The following is a 24,424-nucleotide window of genomic DNA, read 5'->3' as shown; positions in this document are numbered from 1 at the left end:
CATTTTTCGTTTAAAATGTATTATTTTAAAAACATTGTTAATCACTTCAAACAAAAGAAGTCCTCATAGTTTTTTCCAGCATAAACAGTTTATCTTTCTAATGACGATAAAAGTTTGAGAATCCGTTTGCGCCTTTCAGAGATATTATCATTTAAAAACAAACATTTTTTTTTCGAAGAAAATCTCTGATAACTCTGCAACCATAAAAAGTTATCAAGAAAACACTGATTTTTCAGGACCACTCTAACCTATTTATTACAAAAATCATAAATTCGACAAATTTACCCGGATCCAATACAACAATAATCACTAAGATGATAAGTAGGCAAGTGGAAGTTTTAACAATTACCGAAATTTGATCCGTTACACATACCTTACTATTGGATTGAACCAGTAGCGCAACCAGGATTTGGTTCTAGGGGGGGTTTTGAAAGGTAAAACGGGGGTAAAAGTGAAAAAATGTAAATATATTTCTAGACTAACATTCAAAAGAGGTGAAACAACATATGCAAACTTTGGCTTCTATCGTCCGTCTCAGACATACCTTTTTATACAAACATACACTGCTTGTTAAAGGAAGTATGTTCGATGTTTTCCCTTATTTTTAATGCACCTGTGGTGGATGGTAGAAGCTTGGTATTCCAAAGAATATTTTATTCTTTTCAAAAATATCAATAGATTTTACTCTTCAAATATGAATAGTTAAAACATTCCTTACTAAATTAAAATATTCTGAAAACGATTCAAATCTTCAGCTTTCGTAGATTGTTCGAAAGTAACATACAATAGTATAATAGCGTTCTATCACTCTTTGTATATTTTAATCCTAAATGTTTTAAGTTTTTCAAAAATGAGAATTATCTCACAATAAGTTGCAGTATGAAATGTTGCGATTATTATAAGCAGTTGGTCGAAGGGAAATCAGCATTGCAGATATTGAAACATGTCCGTCTACAATATTCGATATTTTCAGCTAAGTAACGGAACCGCTATCTCCTTTGAACATTTCTAGAATTTTATTCGTAATCATTGGAAACTGATTTTCCAAAAAATCACGTATCCTGTAGGTCGTAAAACTTGGCTAAAGGCTGAGCCAACTAAAAGATTGTAGAAGCTTTGGAAGATACATCAATCAGCTGTTTTACAATGTTCCAAAATATCTGCAAATCAAAAGGCATATCGTTGTAAGCCTGCAATAAACTTATCAGTAAAAATGAGAATTTTATGATCCTTTAAAGCCTTTTAATAAGAAAGCCACAACTTAGAAGAATATTACTATTCATACAGCCTACTGCTAAGGTGTTTGTAGAATGCAGTGTTGAATTTCAATTTTTTGTGGTCAGTCGTTAAAATTTTTTGCTCTGGGGGGGGGGGGGGGGGGGGGTTTGACCCCCAAAACCCCCCCTTGGTTGCGCCACTGGATTGAACGGATAAATGAAAGTAATATTTCCGAGAATTTTGTATGGAAAATCGAAAAATGTTTTGTCGAATACTGTACATTGTCAGAATAATCCCTAATTATCTAAGTAGATGAAAAAACGAATTTAGTTTGTAGTTGTGAGTTTGTATCCTTTGACAGATACGCGTATTTCGACCTCAACTGTAAGGCCGTCTTCAGTGTCGTGTACTAGACTCGACGAGAAGTCAAATCGTACAGTTCAGGGTAATTATCAGAACTCCAAATCTGGAAAACTTCCTGTAAGAGCTACTGTTTTTCAAGACATCATTTCGGGTCCAATATTGAATAATTTGGATATGTCTGCTTGGTACTTTGCAAAATGGAAGATTTCTACTTATGCCTTCAAAACTCAACTTATAATATTCGTCATAAACTAAGAGCACTTCATTTGAAACCTTCATGTCTACTTGTCACGATGAGAGGGGTTCCAATATATTGGTTAGATAAAGACAAGTATTTAGAGCTCATGCTAGATAAAAATTTAACTATCAAAACTTAAAATGAGGGCATTCAAGCCAAATGTAACAAACAGATAAAATGTCTGTATCCACTTATTAACAGTAAAACGTAACCTTGTCTTAAGAACAAGCTTTTGATATTCAAACATGTTGTGCCAATACAGTCTAGCTGTTGTAATACCAGGAAGAAAGCTCTGCTGAAAAATCAAAATAAAGTTTAAAAAACGATTTTTTTTAAAAGTGAAGTTACTATTTTCTTTTCTAATAACTTATTTTAAATCATCATGGTAGCATATGCTTTGAAAATCAGTATGTGATTATTTATGCTGTTATTGTATTGATAAATAAATAAATAAAATAAAATAAATAAATTTTGAAGCTTCCTCTCTGGTACACTGCCCATAACTGCATATTTGTCACATTCGACATTTTTGACGATTTCAAGTTAATACCGTCAATCATCAATGCTTTCGGCTAACTTAATAAAATATGTGAGATTGTTCTAGTCAATTAGAAAAAAAGTTGTTTTGTCACATTGTTAAACGTAACCGTTCTAATAGTCACATTGAGATTATACATGAGCCTCGTAATGTAGTAGCAATTAAATTTCTATCAGAATTATTTTCTGACAATTCACCCAATATGCGATATTGTATGTACAAAATTTCACTCTCAAATAAGCACTTTTGGATTCATAGAAATTTTTAGAAATTTTACTTTCTTCCCCCTAGGTACTACCATAAAATGCACACTTTGTGTTCCAATGCTCCTTCCGCAATGCCTACTTTTGTCGAATGTTACAAATATGCAGTTATGGGCAGTACAGTATTAATGAAATACATAAAATACACAATGTTGGAACATTCGAACTAATGTCAATTAATATTAGGAATAATTTTAAACAAAAGTCGTTGCAATCTTCTATTATCACGTTTAATGCGTTATGTATTTAGCAGGTCTACAGCAAGTGGAAGATAATATGTTGTTAATAAAACGATTATAAAGGCTTAATTTTGTTTTACCAAATTAGGATGATAGTTTTGTCCAACACAGAACACCTAGATATAAGAAATGAATGTAATGTTTGAAATTATACCAATAAAGAAATCAAAAAAGTATTGGGAGAATTAGGTACGTCCGGATATGGTGGAAATCTTGGTTAGGACTTAGTAACATCCTGTCAAAGACTTTGTGATCTTGCACAAAACTTCATGGGATATCTGCCTTTTTTTTTTGAGAACTGGGTTTATACGCAACTTCCGATGATTGCTTGCTATGATTACTTGCTAATGAATCAAAAATAGCAGTTGAAAACAATTGCCCGGCCAAGCCTTCAGTAAGATATAAGTCATGATATAAGTAAAAATTTCAAACACAAAATAAAGCAGTGGACTGTACTTCGGGCCGGTTGGATATACAATAAAAGGCAAACCCCTGCAGTTTATAGCGTAGAATAATCGTTTGGTATCTTAGGATTGGTGAGCTCGTTTTATTCGAATTATGACTTACAAATATTTTCATTATTTGTGGAGAAAATCTTTGACAGTATACAAATAAAAAATAGCACGAATTAAAAAAGGACTAACAATTTGTAACAAACGGTTACAAACGCTAGCCATAAAACATGCAGGGGTAATTCGACTTTGACATTTCTTGCTTACATATTTTATAGCTAGGTCTAAGGTACTACTTTACGAGTGTTGATTAAAATGTTAAAAAATTTCACAACATTTGTTATGGATTTCTACCCTTCTTGATTTTTATATATAAATATATTAGAAATTTAATTGCTTTTTTTTATATTTTAGCTATAAGGTTTCCTTTCAGTTTGCCTATACATACATGGAAAAATTTAAGTTACCGCATAGGAACTTCCTGAAACAGTGAGACTATTTCCGAAGACCCTTGTTAGTTACAATTGTTTGAGAAGCAGCTTGATTTTCGATGAATCGGAAGATTCCACTCAAATCGTATTTTATGCCTCATGGTTCTCCCATAAACAGATCTGATTACAAACAAAATTACAGCAGAAAATTGCTAACGTATTAAAAAAGCTAGATGGAAAAATAATACTTCACTCCATGGAATACAGACTTCTCAGCCAATAAAACTGTGCATTGCGCGAAAAATTCTCATTCCGAATATCTTTGAAGACTCTTGTAAATCTTCACATTTAATGCTTTTAATGTCTTCTGTGCGATCATTCTTATAACAATTGTACTTATTCTGCGCGGCGTGTGAGTGGAAGTTTGCTTGGTTACAACGTTCTAGGAAAACCTATCCCCCAAAAGTGGGATATAATTTTTGCGTCTTCACTAAACTTTTGGTTGGCTTTCGTTACTTGCAGTGACTCTCAACAATTAGATCAAATTTCTATACACAATCAGAACGATCACTGCTTCAACGGCCAACAGCACTATTTTAGTCTTAGTATCAATATAACAGGTGGGGATTTTTTTTTATTACCGTACGGGTTTGGGCCGAAGGGTCTCAGATTTTCATGAAACTTTTTCCACAGACAGGGCTCATGGATATAGGAATAAAAAAAAAATTGAGAAAAATTCAGGGTCGCCTATTTTTCCGGAAAACTCAGGTGGAAATTTTTTGTTTTCCCTTGACACTACTTACTTTGAAAAATCATAACTCAAAAACGAAGCATTGTAAAAACAATGTTTTTACATGAAAATTTAAGCAAATTTTCTCAAAAATCCAAAAAAAAATATGAACTGGAAAAAGTTTTCCACAAAATTTTCCACCGTTGGGAAAATTCGTAAAGAAAAGCCGGAAAAACTATGCCCGAACTCGTGGAAAATTTTCAAAAAAATATTTTTGAGAAGGTAATTTTATAAGCTTTAATCACTGAAATTTTTGGAATGCACTTTTTTTTCGTTTTTGAGTTATGGCCAATTTTGTGAAAAATGTCCAGATGTGCCATATAAGACTTTTCTTTGAAAAATCATAACTCAAGAACGAAACATTGTAGAAACAAAGTTTTTATATGAAAATTTAAGCAAATTTTCTCAGAAATCCAAAAAAAATATGAACTGGAAAAAGTTTTCCACAAAATTTTACACCGTTGGGGAAATTCATAAAGAAAAGCTGGAAAATCTATGCCCGAACTCGCGGAAATTTTTTATTAAAATATTTTTGAGAAGGAAACTTTATAATCTTCAATTTTAGTAACTTTTAGGATGTACTTTTTTTTTGTTCCTGAGTTATGGTCAATTTTGTGAAAAATGACCATATTAGCCTTTTCTTTGAAAACAAATCTTTGCATTTTTTACAAAATTGACCATAGATCAGGAACTAAAGAAAAGTACACCCTAAAAGTTACCAGAATTGAAGTTTATAAAGTTTCTTTCTTAAAAATATTTTTTTTTTAAATTTTCCGCGAGTTCGGGCATAGATTTTCAAGCTTTTCTTTATGAATTTCCCCAACGGTGGAAAATTTTGTGGAAAACTTTTTCCAGTTCATATTTTTTTGGATTTCTGAGAAAATTTGCTTAAATTTTCATACAAAAACTTTGTTTCTACAATGTTTCGTTCTTGAGTTATGATTTTTCAAAGAAAAGTCTTATATGACACATCTGGACATTTTTCACAAAATTGGCCATAACTCAAAATCGAAAAAAAAGTGCATTCCAAAAATTTCAGTGATTAAGGCTTATAAAATTACCTTCTCGAAAATATTTTTTTGAAAATTTTCCACGAGTTCGGGCATAGTTTTTCCGGCTTTTCTTTACGAATTTTCCCAACGGTGGAAAATTTTGTGGAAAACTTTTTCCAGTTCATATTTTTTTTCTTATTTTTGAGAAAATTTGCTTAAATTTTCATATAAAAACTTTGTTTCTACGATGCTTCGTTCTTGAGTTATGATTTTTTAAAGTAAGTAGTGTCAAGGGAAAACAAAAAATTTCCACCTGAGTTTTCCGGAAAAATAGGCGACCCTGAATTTTTCTCAATTTTTTTTTTATTCCTATATCCATGAGCCCTGTCTGTGGAAAAAGTTTCATGAAAATCTGAGACCCTTCGGCCCAAACCCGTACGGTAATGAAAAAAATCCCCAATAGTATCCCAGTGATCATTGAAAAATGCTGCTGCTTATTATCTTATTATCTATCTTATTTATATGCTAGAATTATTAAGCAAAAGATTGAAAAATAGGAATAAATTCTTATTTAGCTTCCCTGTACATTAGAGTAAAAATGTGTGACATTGAATCGTCAACAATGAAAATTTTCATCGTCTCATAGCTTGCGATGAAACTTTAAAAATTTATAGTGTATGCAAGAAATGTCAAAAGGAGGTTATTCAAAAATTATAGCAACTTAGCGTAAAAAGCTAGATGAAAAAAGGATATGAATGTAAAAAAAATAATAGCCGTTTGCCTAGCAAATTTATTTACGTTTACGGTGCGGTTTTCCAGTGACAGTTGATGACAGGTTCCCTTTTGGGAGCTCGCAATCTAAGTCAGCTGTCTCCTCTCTCTCAGTTGACAATGGATCCAGTGAGGTAGAGTATAACCTGGGCCATCTAGATTGTTTGAATCCCGATTCATGAACCTGAACAATGCACAGTGGTCGCACTCCATACAAATGCTGGTCATAAGTACGATCCTGACTCAAAAGGTTCGAAAATATTAATTGTATGACATAACATGATTTATGAAGGAAATTTGATTGAATTTAAAAATGGTTGCTGGCACTAAATATCGATATTTCAGGTACCTACATTTGACAAAATTGGTTTGAAATAGCAAATTTCTTCAATTTTAATCAATAAAACTGTATCCAGAGAAAAATCTGTTGAAATGATGTTTTTGCATACCGACTTGTAGCAGAATATCGTGGGCAAACTTTTGGTGGTTTCTGAATTCATTCGAGAGCTGGTTATGGTAAAAAAATCCAATGTTTAGTATAATTATCTAATTGTCCGATTTGAAGTGAAATCTTGTTTTGGCACAAAAGAGTGCAAAGAAAGCCATAAGTAGTACATCAATTACTACCGAAGATTTGCAACACTTTGAGGGGAAAATGATTATTTTAGGACGTTTCCTAGATATCCTACTCTAGCTTTGAAATATTGCCATATTTTTAAGGAGCACTATTTTATACACTTGTTGACCTTCTTAAATGGTAAACATGTCAAACGCGATTTGAAACAACGAATAAAATATGTTGTTTCGAATGAGACCGGTTGAGACAAGTTTGGTCATAATTTCTATGAGTTCCTATACTAACTGCCATTTCGATGCAAAAAACATTCACGAAATTTGAAAATTTCCAATGAGTAAACTACAGCTGACATCTCTACAGGTCATATTGCGTGAAAAATCGAAATATACCGTAAAATCGGGTGTAATTGATCAGAAGGGTGAAATTGATCATCGTATCACACGATTTTATTTATGCGTAATGGAGCACAAATATCAATGTAAGCTGCAGTAAATGAACGTTGTTTGTCGTAACTATTGTTGAATTGTGTGTTATGAAGTTTTTTGTGTTGAAGAATGTTTATTTCTATGAAAATAATGTAAATTTCAAAATCATGCACGGTACAGTATTGACAAACACATATAAACTTCTATTTCTAAGCAAGGATTTTAACATAGTATAAACCTGAAAGTTTGTGAGGATGTTAGAGATATATCCGCAAATCAGATTTCATCACCATAACTCGTATCAATTAGCTCAAATGGTTGAAATAATTGAATTTTTGTTAGATATCATTGAATTCCTTAGGAAATTGCATACATTTAGGCGTTTTCCGCGTAATTCTTGAAATTTAACTACCGTAAAATGGGGTGTTAAGGGATGAAAAAAAAAATCCACTTAAAATTCGAGCAACTGCCAATAATGCCAATAATTGAATAAAATACAGTCCTACCATTTTCCCGGCGTGTATATCAAAAGCCAATTACAATGAAGACGATCCTATGGCAGATTTTTGAGATAATCATAAAAATGTGTAATTTTTGGCGGTTTTGGGGTGTTAAGGAATTTGAGCTTTGTATATAAAACTATATTTTGCCAACAGCAAAAAAAAAAATATTTTGGTCAACATCGTTGATGTGTCCCTTCAACTCTAAAGGTCTTGTTCAATGTAAAGATGATATTACTTAAACATAATTCAAGTTGGATCTCCTGAAAACGCTATTCCTAACTGCTAAATTCTATTTTCAAGCAAGCTATCAGTGCATCGCACAATTGTCTTGAAAAGATTTTTATACTTATATGCAGTATTCGTATCCTAGAACAGTGCAGAGCAATCTTGTCATGACTTGTCAAAAGGAGGATAATTTCAATAAGCTTTAAGTGAGAATTGGGTAAGTGTCCAATTTGCCTTTTAAATAAAGCACCACACCAAATTCAGAGTTCCTTATACCTTTTATAGTATCAGCTGATGGCTGATGCTCTAAAACTATCAATATCACATGCGAGCAATCAATATCACTTTGATTTGACATCCAACAGCATTGATGCGACATAGCAATCTAGATCATAATCACTGCAGAATGAGTGATCACGTGGTAATTATCCATGCTTTTAAGGGTTTTCAGTGACCAACACGTAATTTCAATCTGTTTGCAGCACTGTCAAAAAAAAATCATACTAATAAATTGCCATTTAATTTGCCTAGTTTTGAGCTAAACTTAACCCATCAGTGATATCCACAGTCTATCGCCATAAATGCACTGGAGATGGAGTAGACAGCATGATGTTGATGTGATATAGAATGATCCGAATTGTATCGCAGTCGGCCTGTACAAATCAGCAGATTTTAAGCGTTGATAGTGACAGCGAGCAACTCTGCACCAAATAACGGATTTGCATGTAACACCCAGTGCACTATGGGCCAGGGACGCAATCTGGCGGGACATAATGAATAACTCGGTAACGAAGGGTTTCCGGTATTTGGTGTCTTCAGCAAAGTTTTTTGTAACAACGAGGACCATCTACTGACATAAAAGGATAGTTCGTAAATCGTCCGCATAGGTGGCGCCACAATCTAACTTTTTACTGTGACGTTCTAGAGACTTGACATGTTCGACAAAGTTGTTCTTTTTGATAAAATAAACAACTCTCTCGAAGACATCAAAATTCCACAGCCTACTGTTTTCGAGTTATTGGCAAAATTAGAGAAAATTAGTGAAAAAACGATTTTTTTCACCGAATTTGACATTTTTCCTAAGAACCATGTCATATAATATTTTTTGCTGATAAATATATAACAAACGCAAGCTTTGGTGGAAAATTTTTAATAATACGACGCATAAAACTTAAGTAATCATGAAAAAACTTGGAAAATAGAGCAATTTTTGCACTTTAATATCTCCAAAAGCGCAAAAAAACGCAAGCTAAAATTACCAGGCAACATAGAGCAATACTTGATGAAACGGATGTCAAAATTCCAGAGAGGTATATTTTGGTGTTTTTGAGATTTTTTATTTTTTTTTACGGTTTTCTTTTCATTACGCGATTAATATTTTCGTGGCAAATATTTAAGTGTATTTTAAAATTATCGGAAAAATATTTTCAATTATTTCATGAAATTATTATATCTGCTCACAGTACAAGCTGGCTTTGGATTTCATCTTGAATTCGTTGTTACAATTTTTTTGCTTTAAAATTTGATTTTCCATGTTAAAAGTAACACATTCACAAAATAAATTACTCACCTCGAACCATGATGACAACAATTAAATGATACATGATCGAGTTTATCATGGCATACTATATTATTTGAATTATTGAAGAAAAAAAATTATGTACCCAGTTTTAATCTACATTTTCATCTACATTACTCGATATCAACTCAAGGAACTGCTTTTAAATTGAATATCATGGCTACTATGATGGCTTTTTTAAACAATTTTTCGAAAGTTTTTGTTCCACGACGTTATTTCTTAAAGTCGATCGTCCCTTCAGATTCCTCATGGAAACTAACTGTATTGGAGTAATATAATCATTGTAAAAAATGAAATATCTCAAAAACACTAAAATATACCTCTCTGAAGTTTCGACATCCGTTTCATCAAGTATCGCTCTATGTTGCCTGAAAATTTGAGCTTGCGATTTTTTGCGCTTTTAGAGATATTAATGTTAAAAAATTACTCTATTTTTCAAGTTTTTTCATAGTTTCTTAATTTTTGTGCGTCGTATTATTAAAATTTTTCCACCAGAGCTTGCGTTTGTTATATATTTATCAGCAAAAAATATTATATGACATGATTCTTAGGAAAAATGTCAAATTCGGTGAAAAAAATCGTTTTTTCTCTATTTTTGCCAATAACTCGAAAACAGTAGGCTGTGGAATTTTGACGTCTTCGAGAGAGTTGTTTATTTTATCAAAATGAACAACTTTGCCGAACACGCCAAGTCTCTAGAACGTCACAGTAAAAAGTTAGATTGTGGCGCCACCTATGCGTACGATTTACGAACTATCCTTTTATGTCAGTAGATGGTCCTCGTTGTTACAAAAAACTTTGCCGAAGACACTAAATACCGGAAACGCTTCGTTACCGAGTTATTAATTATGTCCCGCCAGATTGCGTGCCTGGCCCATAGTGCAGTGGCATGATCGAGAAAAATCCTAACGAAAATTTTCCAATATAGAGCGGAAATCGCTCACACGGTATGCACACTATATATTTTCCAAAAAGAGCTCGGAAACAACCTTATATTATAATTGTTTATCTAGGACCTAGGTAATGCATAAATTATAGCTCCAAAACCATCTCAAATAAGATAATCATTCTTATATCCAAAGTTTTCAACAATGTGAACAACTTTTGAAAATTTTTATCTACATTTTCCTACCAATTTTACCAAATTTTGAAATAAGTCATTTTTGGTGATATTTAGTGACTTTCTTGTGCACTTTACGTTGCAGTTCAACTTCACGGAACAACTCAAAACTATATTGAAATATATTACGGCATAAATTTAATGAGTTTAATTACATAGAAAAGTTATAATAAATAATTCCTTAACAACCCATTTATTTTCAAAACGAGATTTTTTTCATAAAAGTTTCTAAAAATCGAAACCCAGACATAGTTTAAAGAAGTTTTTGTCTGTACTATGATCTCAATTAAATTTCCTTATCCTCTACCTTACTCGCGAATTTTTCTCAAATATATTCCATGGTTTTGTAGATAAATGTATTTGGACCATAAAATTTGAACAAAAATGTTTTGAAAGGTTTTCAATTTCTAGAAACCACAATATTTCATATTAATAGACAGCTCCTATTACATAATGCAGTTCACAATCCTCTGAACAAATCGAGCATTTCAGATGACTAACATTTCGACTTTCTAGGTTTCTGTGATTTGTCGAACTTGATTGAGAAGTTCAATCCCTTAAAACCCCACGAGTCCTTAATACCCCATTTTACGGTATTCGTTATTTATATAAATATTGCATTGTTCAGATTTTGACAAGCATATTCGGATTCAGGGAGCTCAAATTTATCATGTAGAGTTGTTTTGAAAACTAACAATAATGGCATTGACAAGTGATCAATTTCACCCCGAAATGAGATCCCCTGATTTTTTTTATTTTAGAGATATTTGTTAACACTAAAATGACATTTGTTAGAAAATTTCGGTACATAAATCGATGAGGCTCACCTTCGTACTTGTTTTCCTGCATTTAGTAGTTTGGCATTATTAACATTATAGAAAACAGACTAGAAAAACCGTGAAAAATGCTCAATTTCACCCGAAATTACGGTACACCGATTGATCTGAAACAAGGGGGAATTCATTGTTAAGGGAATCAATAAAAAAGATTTGTGATGGAATATGCAAACTTTATTTTTTTTACTTATTGCCTGCTTCGGGCTACTTAGATATGTTATGTTCATTGTTTGCTAGCAATCAATTGATGCAATACGAACAACAAAATCTTAAAACATGATTATCAGGTGTTAAATCACTTTTAATTCAAATAAAGCGAATAACAGCGGACTCAAATCATTTTGATTCATTCGTAGCAGTTCATGTTCAGGTGCATTATTTGATTTTCACAGGAATAAAGTTTCTTCGAGCATGCCATACGATATATTGATGCAAAAATGATCACTAAGTTGAGAAGTAGGCTCTGTTCTGGTTAAAACTAAACGTCAGGAAGAAGAAGATCGCATTTGCGACTAGTTAGGGGAAATTTTTACTACTACCGAAAGTTGAGATATTACAAATACTTTACCATTGGATTAAACGGATAAATTGAAGACAAATTTGCGAGAATATTTCACGTTTTCTCAGTAAGAATCGATCTCATGACTCCGAATTCACTAAAAATGTACGCTAACAACTAGGCCACGGACTAACGAGTGGATTGAAAGGTGGAAGCAGCACTACGACGAACACCCGAATGGCACGGGGAACACAGGCACAGAGGATCACGAAAGTGGAGGAAGTGACTATGTCAGAACGGCGGTTGAAGGAAACCAACCTGTTCTCACATTGAGAACAACAAGGCTGCTGGAAACTCCATTGTAGTATTTAAAAATGTTTTCAAAACGTCAGTACTGTAAATGGAATTGAAAACTTATCATCTCAAAGTTAAATAATAATAAAATAAAAGATAAAGTATGTAGCATTGTTAATGTTGCATTGAAGTTTCTCATTTTGACAGAGGGAGAGATATCCACCAATTGGATTAAAATGTTGGATCATGGTTTAGTGAAGTTCTACAGAAATGTCAAACAAATCAATTTGTTTCTTTGGCAACTTTCTTCATTAATGCATAACAGATATAAGCTTTTAATGTTTATACTAGCACCAACTTGGATTTGATAGTTTTTTCGGTGTTAGAAGTATTATTTAAGTTTCTTCATATTCAATTCTTTATTTGAGATTATCTCTAAAATCACATATTTGAGGCACTACGATTTGTTTTATTTTGGTGCTAATCTTTGAAGTACTGCAATACTCAGCATTGTAACGATTCTATACTTTCGATCGGCAGAGTATATTCAGTATTGCCTCAATTACTTGAAACCAACTTTATTTTTTTAAATTGTGGGCTCAAAGAACAATATTGTGCAGCAGATAAATTGTATTAGTACACAGGACATGGATTTCTATTATTTTTGCGAAATCGTCAGAATATGAAAAATATTTCCTTCATGAAAGAAATAATTGCTCCCCATCCTGCTCATGATTCCGTGTGAATTTCCTCCTGAATTCTGTGGGAATGTAGCAGAGATTATCTGAGTAGTGTACTCAGCATACAGTTCAATTTTTATTTGCCCAGGGTTCTGAGCAAATCATGTCCCGTATTCAATGATTCTAGGAGTTCCAGCAGGATCCAGCGGTAATGCTACCTAGAACTGCTTCAGAATCTCGTCCAAGATTCATTTTTCAATCCAGTTCAGAATACAGCCAGAAGTCCATCTTGTATTATATGGAAACAGAACTTTGTAAAAAATGTGTCGCGGATTTTTTGAGATATCTGTCTTTTTTGTTAGAACTGAGGGTTATTTACAAATCCCCCATAGGATTCTTGTATAATTTATGCCCAGAATTGTCTATCCTCTGATTCAATGCGATTGTGTTGGATTTGTTTGATTGTTGCACCAACATTTGTTCAATCCAAATTAGTCTATCAAATAAGTGAAGAAAGTCATACCAAATAAGGTTTATTTGCACAAAAGTTTTCAGAAGGAAAAAATTTCAAATTTGCCTGAAAAGCATTAAATTTTGAACTATATTAATTGCGATAGAATAATAATTGATACCTTTTTATTGCCTATAGAAAGATAAATGTCATAATATAAGTAGAACTTTCAAATTCGTAGCGAGTAACACAAAATAAAGCCGAGAACTGTAAAGCAGCCCGAATCTAGGTTAAAAAGCAAATCCCAGCAGATCATAGCGCAAAATGATCGTGTGGTATCGAAAGATTGGTGAGCTCGTTTCATGCAATTTATGACTTTTAAAATTTTCTCCACAAATGGCACATGAGTTCATCAATATTGAATGCCGCTTTAGAGAACACATATGAGTAACCATGTCTGTTATTATCATTACTTCGAAACCATGATTCAAATCATAGGATTCAATTGAATCATTGAGTTTTTATCCTCATTCATTGCCTTCATTCAAACTTCTTATGATGTATAATCTATGGCTCCATCCCATTACCCCGAACGCCATTACCCCGAACGCCACTACCCCGAATGGGTCACTACTCCGAAAGCCATTACCCCGAACGCCACTACCCCGAATGAGCCATTTCCCCGAATAGTACGAGATACAGTACAGTATCTTGTTTTTCGTGCAAAAATGCGTCTCTAATGAAGGCTGGTAATTAATGGCACGTAAAATTCGTCGGTAAAATGTTCATCATATATTTTCCCTTCTTTCATATATTTTCCCTTCAGCTGTTCTTTCGAAATATCTTGATGGCAACTATATTCTTCTCATTCTTTCTGAGACAGTGCCTGTTTATCAGCTCAGTGGGCACCTTCGCAATTCAAGGGTTCATTCACAAATTTCATTTCGCCAAAAATTTCCATTTTTAACACCTACCCACCCTCTCGTACTTTTATTTTGTATGGAAATTCTACATATTGTGAACGGGCTGTAACATTTTGAAGACAACCACCCGCAAACTCTTTTGCTCCCTTCAGCGTTACGAAATTTGTGAATGGACTTTAATAAAATAAGCCTTTTATTGACTGAAAGGAATTCGAATCCATAACCCTCAATACGGTGTTGCTTAACAGATGCGTAATCACCGGTATTTGGACTTATTGGTGATGCTCATATTTCTATTTTGTTTTTGAACAAATATTTTCCTTTCTTATGATAGGATAGGTTGTGTCATAGCATCACGTTGTTACAGTGATCATTCACGTCATAGCTGCAAACATTTCACCAGAAATTTGCCCTTCTTTTTTGAATAGGCTGTTCTTTCACGTTTTTGTTGGATAAGCTAGTCACTAATATTTTCATATAGAACAGCTTTTTATAAAGGAATATATCTTAAAGGCATTGTATTAAAACAGACAGGTCTCTTATGGATTTACTCACCACTTTTCTGCCATCATCATTTCTTCATTATCTTGAATCATAATTTTTTTTTGTGGTTATCTCACAGAAATTCAAATTAATGATCCCACAAATCAACAAAAATTCTTACTGTAGCGTCAATCAGAGGCCGCCGATTTTTCTAACATGTACAAGTGTACAAGTGCGATAGCGGAACGGTCGTCTATAAGGTTGGTTTTTAGGCGGGTTCCATAGAACAACACTTGCAGCGACTATCTCAGGGTGAACTTCCATTACCATCGTTTACAAAACAAAATCTTGAAGAAGATCTTAATCTTAATGCCCGACACCTATAAAAATGAGTAAAGAAAGTGGCTACCGAGTTCCAATAAGAGACTTTACTACATCCTATTTTTTTTTGCATATTATAGCTATTCACCATTCTTTTTGAAATAGGCTGTTCTTCAGAGTATTGCAATGTGGCTGTATGAACCTTCCCAAAATTAGAGGACAAAACTTAGTGTGTAAAAATTATTTGCTGAACAACTAGCTGCTTTTTTATCTTCTAATATTTGAAAAATACATTTTTGAGCCAAACTCGTGAAATACTTAAAAGGAATCGTACAATTATCTCCCCACTCTCTAACTAGAATATGTCTCAAAATGTTATCCATTCGGGGTAATGGCGTTCGGGGTAATGACCCATTCGGGGTAATGGCTTTCGGGGTAATGGCGTTCGGGGTAGTCTTATTCGGGGTAGTGGCGTTCGGGGTAGTGTCATAGAATCATAATCTATCGATGCTGATCAATATAACCCCGCCTTACGTCACATTCAATGCAGAGATTATAATAAAAAAACCACTCACCTAGGTCGGGCATCGAACTGGAAGGCTCCTCATGTGCGCTCTTCATCTTGGCCATCATCCCGGCGCCTCCATTACCACCCATACTTCCGGCACCCACTGGAGGGGGTGGTGGTGGAGGCTGCATTGAGGTCACGTGGTGATGTTGCTGCTGCTGCTGATGCTGATGCTGATGTTGCTGCTGAACGATCATTAGCGTCGCTGGAGGTGGGGGCAAATGCTGTTTACTGCTCGACACTGCCGAATGCGGAGGAGCATCCACTATGATTGTGTTGGTGGAGACAGGATGGTGCAGTGGGGGTGGCTGTCGGCTTGGAGGATTGCCGGTATCATTTGCACTACTGCCGGCATTGGTTATGATTAGACCGTTAGAGTTTGGAGAGGACGACAGCACCGGACGATGGGAAGGCTCCTGGAGGTGATGATGGTGCGATGGAGACGCATGGTTGTGCTGAAGATCGTAGAATCGTCCATCCCGAATGACGTGCACTTCTTGAGCCTGGACAGGCGCCACGTTCTCGCACGGTTTGTTCGAAGGCTTTGCAATTATTTGAATCCTAGCCCGATCCTGCCCAAGCTGATGGTGGCCATTTGATGTCACCATGGATGATGACATCGGCGCCTGATTGAGGCCACTGGCAATTTCTAGTTTTACAGTTTTCTTACAATCCACATTGCGTGGTGAATACATTATTCGTTGGTTATCACCGATTACAAATGTCCTTATTTCCAGCGAGTCTTTTTCGTCCTGAGTGAGTTTGTTTAAGCACTGCATTTTCTCCGGTTATTCTGATCTGTAATTAGCACACCGACACTAGCTTTGACCGAGCGACACACTATTCTACATTCTCCTTTTCCCTCTTTCACTTCCACGAGCTTGAATGAATTATCGATAAATTGGTGGCGTTTCGTGAAAATAAGGAGCTGAACTTGGCCTTCGTTTCGGTTCGGCAAAAATAATTGAACATCAAACACATAGAGAGTTCTTTCTCACCTCACTCACCACCACATCGCAGTAGGCACACGGATAAATCGAATATTTTCACCATACTTTGTGTGCTTTTGTTGTTTTATTTTTTGCTCCCCTTCTTGCTTGGCCTGCTCCGATGTGCGAACCGAGGCGCGCGAGTTCAAGGTCAATATTTTCGGAAACTCAAAATAAAATCTATCGTCGTCGTCGTCGCTGTCAGTGTGTACACCAAAACATACACATCTCTCGCTGGCCAGAGTGCTGTTGACTTGTAAATCACGCATTAAACACGAAAATAAAACCAGCACATAAACACACTGAACCAGCCAGCCAGCCTACTGGGTCGGGGGAGCACGTACATGTAGAACGGAACCCAAAGCAGGCGTATATATGTGTCACTGACACTGAGGGAGAGAGCGAAGTCACTCACGAATCGAAAACAACAGCCAAAGTCGCTCCTTTGCGCCGATAAGCACTCACTCATACACCCCTAGAAGTGGGGCGGTATCACAAAACGGAAGAGCAGCCACCGCTAAACTGTGGCACTGGGTACTCCTTATTCCTTCGCATTACAACGCACAGGACCTTCGGTTACTGGCGTTAACGCGACCGAACGCACTCTCAGCAAGCCATGGACCTGCTGTGTAATAGGGTTCTCACTTGAGCAAGCTCGCGTGCTGGTTGCTATGACGTTGGTCCTTGAACGTATCCTTCACAGTCCGACTCAAGGCCTTCTGCGCGCTCACTTCCAACTCATTTCTTCTTCGTCCTTCACCTTGATCATACCCTTTCCCAACACTTTCCCGAGGTGGAACTATTTCACGTTCAATGTCAATTTCAAGACTTTTCTTCGATCTAACTCACCGTTCTTCTACCCTCTTCTAGCACATTTTCGTTCATACAGTCGTAATTTATTAATATTCACCCCCTGTGAACTGTCGAAACGACCAAACTGCGGTGTGACCATTTGAAGTTTGCGAGAGCTCAGCACACGAACCAATCGCGTCAATATCCGTTCCGTACATGTGCCAGCACTAGGTACTATTTGTGTTATTGTTTTCCAATTCGGGGGGATTCCGCGGTGCTTCTATTTCGTTCTGCGGCTGTCGTTTCAAGTGCGAGCCAAAAATCGCAAATTTGCGCTCCTCTGCTGCCCTGCTGCTTATTCCACTCGCTCGCTGCACGCTCAGTACGATATTCTAAAAAAAGACACGGGAAATAATTTTCATGGTCAACATTTCACCTTGAATAAGTTTATTACTTTTATGATTGAATTCGCGAGCTCTGTGAGAGGCTTTTTTTGCACATGTATAGAGGAGTGTCTCCTCGTGTCTGATATGGGCGAGTTTACACAAGCAAGCACTGACTAGCACAGAACGATTCGTGTCGCATGGCCTGCTGTTGCTGTTGATACCATCAGCAGTTCCGTGCTACTACGGGAACGTCCCCAAGCGCCTGCTTTGCTTTGCTATCTAGAGTGCGGTGAGCAGATGAGTGCAGACTCTACACTAACTAAATCGACGGTGTCCGCAACGACAACTTTAGGGCAGTCAGGGCTGAAGCTGCTCACCGATGATGACACCGGGCAATTACAGAGTGGCACAGGTGTGCTAGTGTGAAGGGTTCCGATGGTTGTCTTTGGGGGTGTGTACATATTTCGATATTTTATTTTTAAAATCAGATGTTTACCATGCAACTTTGAAAACAGTACGCCAAATAAATAGGTTAAAAGCTGGATGCATCACAGAAAGCTTGCTATTTATAAGATTTGCGCTGATGTAATGTTTTATGGATTTTTTTTTGGCTCGTATTGTATTGTGTTGGCTGCAGAGTCAAATCATTTGAAAATATTAAATACTTAGAATTGTAGAACATTTCCTAAAAGTAATTCAGATTGCTGAAAGTATGGTCAGTGAATTTTTAATGTTTCGATTGATATTTGTCATTAATTTGGATAGAAACAAATGCAGTCAACTCTTCTTTACTCGATATTGATTAAGAGATTCATAGTAAATGTTGGTTTTCATAGCTAAATGGATGGTCCCTTAGATCGCATTTGCACCGATTTTGAAAGTAAATGAAAAAAAAAAACGAATTTATTTGACAAATACGCGTATTTTGACCTCAACTGTAAGGCCGTTATCAGTGTCTTGTGCTAGACTCGACCGGTTTTGTGTTCTGTAACTCGATGATCCCTCCAATATCGAGTCAAGAAGAGTGTATTGAATATACATCGTACAGTAATGCTGATAAATTTCTGAAATTGCATGTAAGTATTGAAATTTTTCGTGTTTTTAGAAGAACATTCCTTGGACTTGCGCCACTTTGTCGTTCAATATTCTATGAGGAATTAATATGGGCACCCATGCGTCTCTAAAAGTTTGTATTTATGTAAAAATTCTGATATTTTTTCTGCGTTTTTTAAAAAATATAAATGAATTTCTACAAGGAGTCATCCAAATAAAACAAAAAAAATCATGAATTCTTTTCTAGATTTTGTAACAGATTCATCATGAAATTCATAGAAAAATCAGCAAAGAAATTGAGCAATGAAATATAAAATCATTCAAAAATTTTCACAAAAGTTCGTATTTGGATTTTTTTTCAAGAATTCCTCTAAGAATTTCTGCACAGATTTTTTACAAATTCTCCACTCAAAATTTCACCAAATGCTTCCATAAGTAGATTTCCCCATTTTTCCATTGTTTCTTAAAAACTATCTTTCTACGATATTAAGATCAATGACTCACAACTGATTTTAAATTTTGCATTGTACTTTTAAAGATAATTACACTGAGAAGATTTCACATATATTTTTTGTTTACTTTACCAAAAACTGAGTCGTGGGAATACGTTAATTTGGATTAAGGTGAAGCGGCGTGTAACTCAAAGAATCATTAGAATCATCATTGATGCAATAGTAGTAGTGTCGCCTTTCCATATACATTTTCAAAACAAACAAACAAAAATTATAACATTTGTGTTTAGCATATTTTTATGTAAACACATGGGGAATTTAGTAGAGTGACAAGTATTGGAAATCAAAATCTACTCTTCAATCGTATATATCAAAAGGAAACATTATGATTTAATGAAATTTCTCTGTTTTTTATTGGATTTATCGCACATTTTTGTTATGTACCGGCACGGTTTATGTTTGCAAGAGATGACGGTGTTGCCAGGTGGCTGGTGACAGATTTTTCCACCAATTATTATATGCTTGTTTTCGGAATATTTGCTGCATATTATAAAACCTTATTAGTTTGCAAATAGTTTTTCATCACAAGATCACTGATTTAATAAAATTTTAATGATTTTTCTGATCAATTCACGTAAAATGCAATGATTTTACAGTTAGCAAATCTGATATCACTGCGCTCAATGATTGCGATGATTGTGCACACACGATAGACGCGTTCCGACGCATCCCGACGCATCGCACTGTGGGACTGGTCATGGTTTGGGTGGTACAAATTGATAAACTCTTGGTATGATTTTATGCTTCGTAGAGATGGTTTCTGTAATTTGAGACAATTGCAAACAAATAGTGCATGAGTTTCAAGTTTCTATGCTTTGACCAACCTTTCTGAGGTAAAAATTACTCTAACGGAAAAAAATGTTTTTTTTTTTTAATTTTAGACTATAAACACAGGCAGGTCTCAGTGTGCGGCGGCGGGGTCGATTTGCGGCAAGTGAAAATCACCGCCATAATAGTTTCGAGTGTTGCGGTTAATAAAACTTTATAAATATTTGATTCCCGTTTGAAATGTGTTCCTTTAAGGAAAGTGAATGAGAGATATGTTTAGTAGAAGTGTTGTGAACGCAATATGGAATCCAAAACACAAATGCTTGCTGCAGAATTACAATGAAAAATGTAAGCACCTTCTATTTAGAAGTGTAGTTGTGTGAGGCAATGAAATGCGGCATGAGATCGGAGTTTTTTTTGTTAATATTAATCCCATGTATATTTTCGCTGAATTGATAATGCTGTATCAGAAAGTGTTGAATAAATATTGAAATACCACCTGAAACATTTTTCTTCGTATAAATTATCCATAAAATCTGGTGGTGAGCAGTTATAGTTCATCGATGCTGCAAATACCAATACCATCATAACAATATGTTAATGATTTTAGAAGAAGCCATTTTGTGATGACGCACCAAAAGGCCTTTACTGGCATATAGCTCTCAGTAGATAGTTTTCGTTTGACAACTACGTAACAATCAACTCAGTGCAAAAAAATTCTACCTAGCGTCAGCATTCGAAGTCTTCGTAGTGGGTTTCAATAACTTAAATTCAGGTCCACTCGTAAGAACACAAATTTTGCTTATTTCATGGACATTCGACGCTGGGTCGGTGCGTCTCTCTCTCTGTTTTTGACAACATTGCTGTTGCGAGAGAGGTAAAACATCCCAACTGAGAGAAAAAAAACAAAAAAACAGTTTAACCAAATTTAAGTTCGAAGAACTTATTATTTGATTAGTCTGATTTCTCCGTGTACGATTCACAAGTGTAGCAACGGTTTGACCCGTGTATTATAAATTTATGCTGTTTTATAAGTTTTTATATACCTTCTTCTTCTTCTTTCTCTTCTTCCTGGAGTTACGTCCCATCTAGGACAGAGTCTACAGCAGTGATGCCCAAAGTGGGCGAATTCGCCATCCTGGGGGCGATTTTCAGGTTTAGACCTCCCCCCCTAAAATTTATCAAATTGAATTTGGTGGACGGAAAAGCTTGAAAAGGGGCGAAACTATCACCATGCTAGCAATTGGAAACAACGACTCATTTGCTGGAGGAGACATCCAGACCTATGGAATAATTATATCTAATCCTCATTCCAATCCAAGATTTAATTTTTAACGCTACATGATAATTTGTAATATTCTATGTTATGCATTAAGTTACTAAGATTTAAAAGTGAACAATAGTTGAGATTTGCCCAAAAAAACGTATATTAACGTTATGATTATGAATACACAGATAACATTGAAAATGTTTTAAAAGTACAAAATATGTGAGAATTTTAGGATTATTTTTTTTTTTTTTGAAATTCTTTAGAAATTTTGATTATGATTGATAACTTATTTCAAGAAAAAATTTAAGATTATGCGAGGCAACAAAAGTTTCTATTGCCTGCCTCAAGTTTCAATGGAAATAAATACTACACTGCCCATTTTGTTCTTTGAGTTACACGCACTGTTATCAATTTTTGTAGCTCAAATTACTTCGTAAAACTTGACAAATTTTGGAAAACTTGGAGGGCAAAACGAACAATTTTAACATCAGAGAAAGTCAGATTTTTTTTTCGGAATTTTAGTAATAATCCTATTTCTACAGTAAAAATTACAACAATATCTCATATAATGGAAGTAGTAGTTTAAAGATGCTACAGATGAAAAAAAAACTCTCCCGAAACTATTTCAATAGTTTAAGGAAACAACGTTTATGATTGTCGTATCAAATTAAGTTGATTTGAAATCCATAAAATGAAGCAAAACTGAATCGAAGATTGCAGGAGCCTGTAATACACGTAGAATTACAGATGTATTACATATGCTTTCATAAACTACCGACCACTATATCATTTAGATAATTCTCACGGTTGTCAATATATAAGCAGATATATCGGAAATATGTTTTGATACAGGCCAATTGATGATCATGATAGGTATTGTATGATTTAACCCCTCTACCGGCAGCTTCATTTTTTCACCACAAAGCAATATTGAAATCACGATAAGTCTTTTGTTTTTCGATATTTTTGCATCATGTTTTCACAAGCTTTCAAAAAAGACAGGGTTGGTGGTCTAATAGCTATCGCTTCTGCTTTGCAAGCAGAAGGTCGTGTGTTCAATCCCAGGCCCGTCCCTTTCACATATTTGTAACACTCTTTCTGATAGCTGCCTTTCTCTATCTCTTTGCGTCATTATGGCGCAAACATTATCTATCGCTAGAATTGAATATATCGACTTAACCGCTTACCACAGTGGTATCCATACGGTCGAATACCTCATCCATCACTAACAAAACACTCCAACCTCCAAGGAACCTGTGGGAAATGCAGGAGATTCTCCGGTTTTCTAGTAATAACAGCTAACTAACTAACTTCCTTCCTCTCCCCGGTGGACATAAGGACGTGGCCGGCTCCGTTATCAATCGAACAATATCAAGGGTAGTGTGATTGTTCATTGAAGATGGAAAAAAGCTAAAACCCAAGCTTCATCTGAGTGGTTCTCTGTGCAATATCACTATCTTGATTGAGTATACCCCATTAGGCATAAAGACGTTTGGCATAAGGACGTTAGGCATAAGTATGTTAGGCATAAGTATGTTAGGCATAATGGACGTTAGGCATAATGGATGTTAGGCATAAAATACGTTAGGCATAATGGACGTTTGGCATAAAATTACTTGCGTGTGTGCCATTCAAAACTCTTGTCATTTCGAAAATTGTTTGGGTCCATTTCCAAATTCCATTACGTTGATGGGGGTGGGTGGGTGTTCTTAAGATGTAACAGCTCATAAGTGAACATTCCATAATTAATTGGTTAGTTATAAATTACTATTTTCGGTGTTTTGAAATTTGACAATTATTCCATTATCGCAAGATATGGAATAAGATTGTTGTCATGGTCATTGTTATCATTCTAAAGTCTAGCTTAATCCATTATTGTAAGTATGCATTCATGTTTGTGATGTGCAAGTGTTATTAATTTCTAGAAATATTCGTTTTGGTGAGTATATGCCATATTTTGTTATATTTCTCTTACATAATTGCGTTAATTCTAAAGAAGATTTCCATATAATTTTTAGTACTTGATTAACTTGAAGACAACAATCTAGAGTTAAGTCAAAAATTCATATTATGAACTTCAACAATAATATTCTGGTAGTGTGACACCAAGAAGAGCGCTACATTCCAACTCCGAGTCTGCTCATCAATTTAATGTAGTGAAAACAGTTCCTTTGCCTCTTTTGCCAACAACTTTCGATATTTTCAAACAATTTTGAACAACCACATATTTAAGAACCTTGAACATATATGAAATTCGTCGAGTTTGAAAAATAAAATTTGATTTCAAAGTCAATTTATCAGTCAAGTTCAAATTTAACATAGCATAGTATTCAGAACTTAGCATGACGTGCATTTTTTATGGAAACATTTACATCTACAATTCCAAAAACTATCAGAACAGCAAGAATCCACCAAACAGCATATTATTGGAAGAAGGTGATTTTTAAACAGCCTTCTCTTCCAGATATTAAATTAAACGTATAATTATAAAGAAGAGCCTATGATTCAAAGAAGGGATAATTTATGATGGAAGTATTAAGAGTAATAATGACATTAATTACTGAATAAGTATGTCTCGAAAGAACAGTTTAATTATAAAAGAAAAAAAAATGCTGATTAAAACATTAGCAGCACTAACTCCAGTAATTTTGGCGACAGTTCAACTATGAAGAACAGCCTTCAATTTAAAGAAGGAATAATCTCTGATGAAAAAATTGCCAATAATATGTGTACAACCAAACTCAAAAGATGAGCAGCAGTTACAGTGTCGTTCTTATTCTTGGCATTACGCCTCAACCCAAGTTCTTAGTTAAGTGTTCTAGGAGCACTTCCACAGTTAGGGGTCATGTACAAATTATGTAATGCTCCAAGGGGA

General features: G+C 34.9%; 1 protein-coding gene across 2 annotated transcripts in view; it reads right to left on the bottom strand.

The window, feature by feature from the left end:
- The window catches only part of LOC5569135 (ecdysone-inducible protein E75), a 240,102-nt gene that overhangs the window by 197,305 nt on the left and 18,373 nt on the right, over nt 1-24,424 (bottom strand). Inside the window, exons 1-3 of one of the 2 annotated variants that reach the window (XM_021848455.1) lie at nt 18,015-18,206; nt 17,618-17,952; nt 15,787-16,659 (exon numbers count right to left, since the gene is read on the bottom strand). In XM_021848455.1, the coding sequence (XP_021704147.1) occupies nt 15,787-16,558 (772 nt within the window). In that variant the 5' untranslated portion in view covers nt 16,559-16,659; nt 17,618-17,952; nt 18,015-18,206. Of the gene's footprint in view, nt 1-15,786; nt 17,953-18,014; nt 18,207-24,424 lie in introns of those variants that run through there. The other variant, XM_021848454.1, reaches the window with a different exon arrangement.

The sequence above is a fragment of the Aedes aegypti genome, chromosome 3 (assembly GCF_002204515.2).
Source record: "Aedes aegypti strain LVP_AGWG chromosome 3, AaegL5.0 Primary Assembly, whole genome shotgun sequence".
Taxonomy (NCBI): Eukaryota; Metazoa; Arthropoda; class Insecta; order Diptera; family Culicidae; genus Aedes; species Aedes aegypti.
This window is presented reverse-complemented; position numbering and strand designations above follow the sequence as displayed.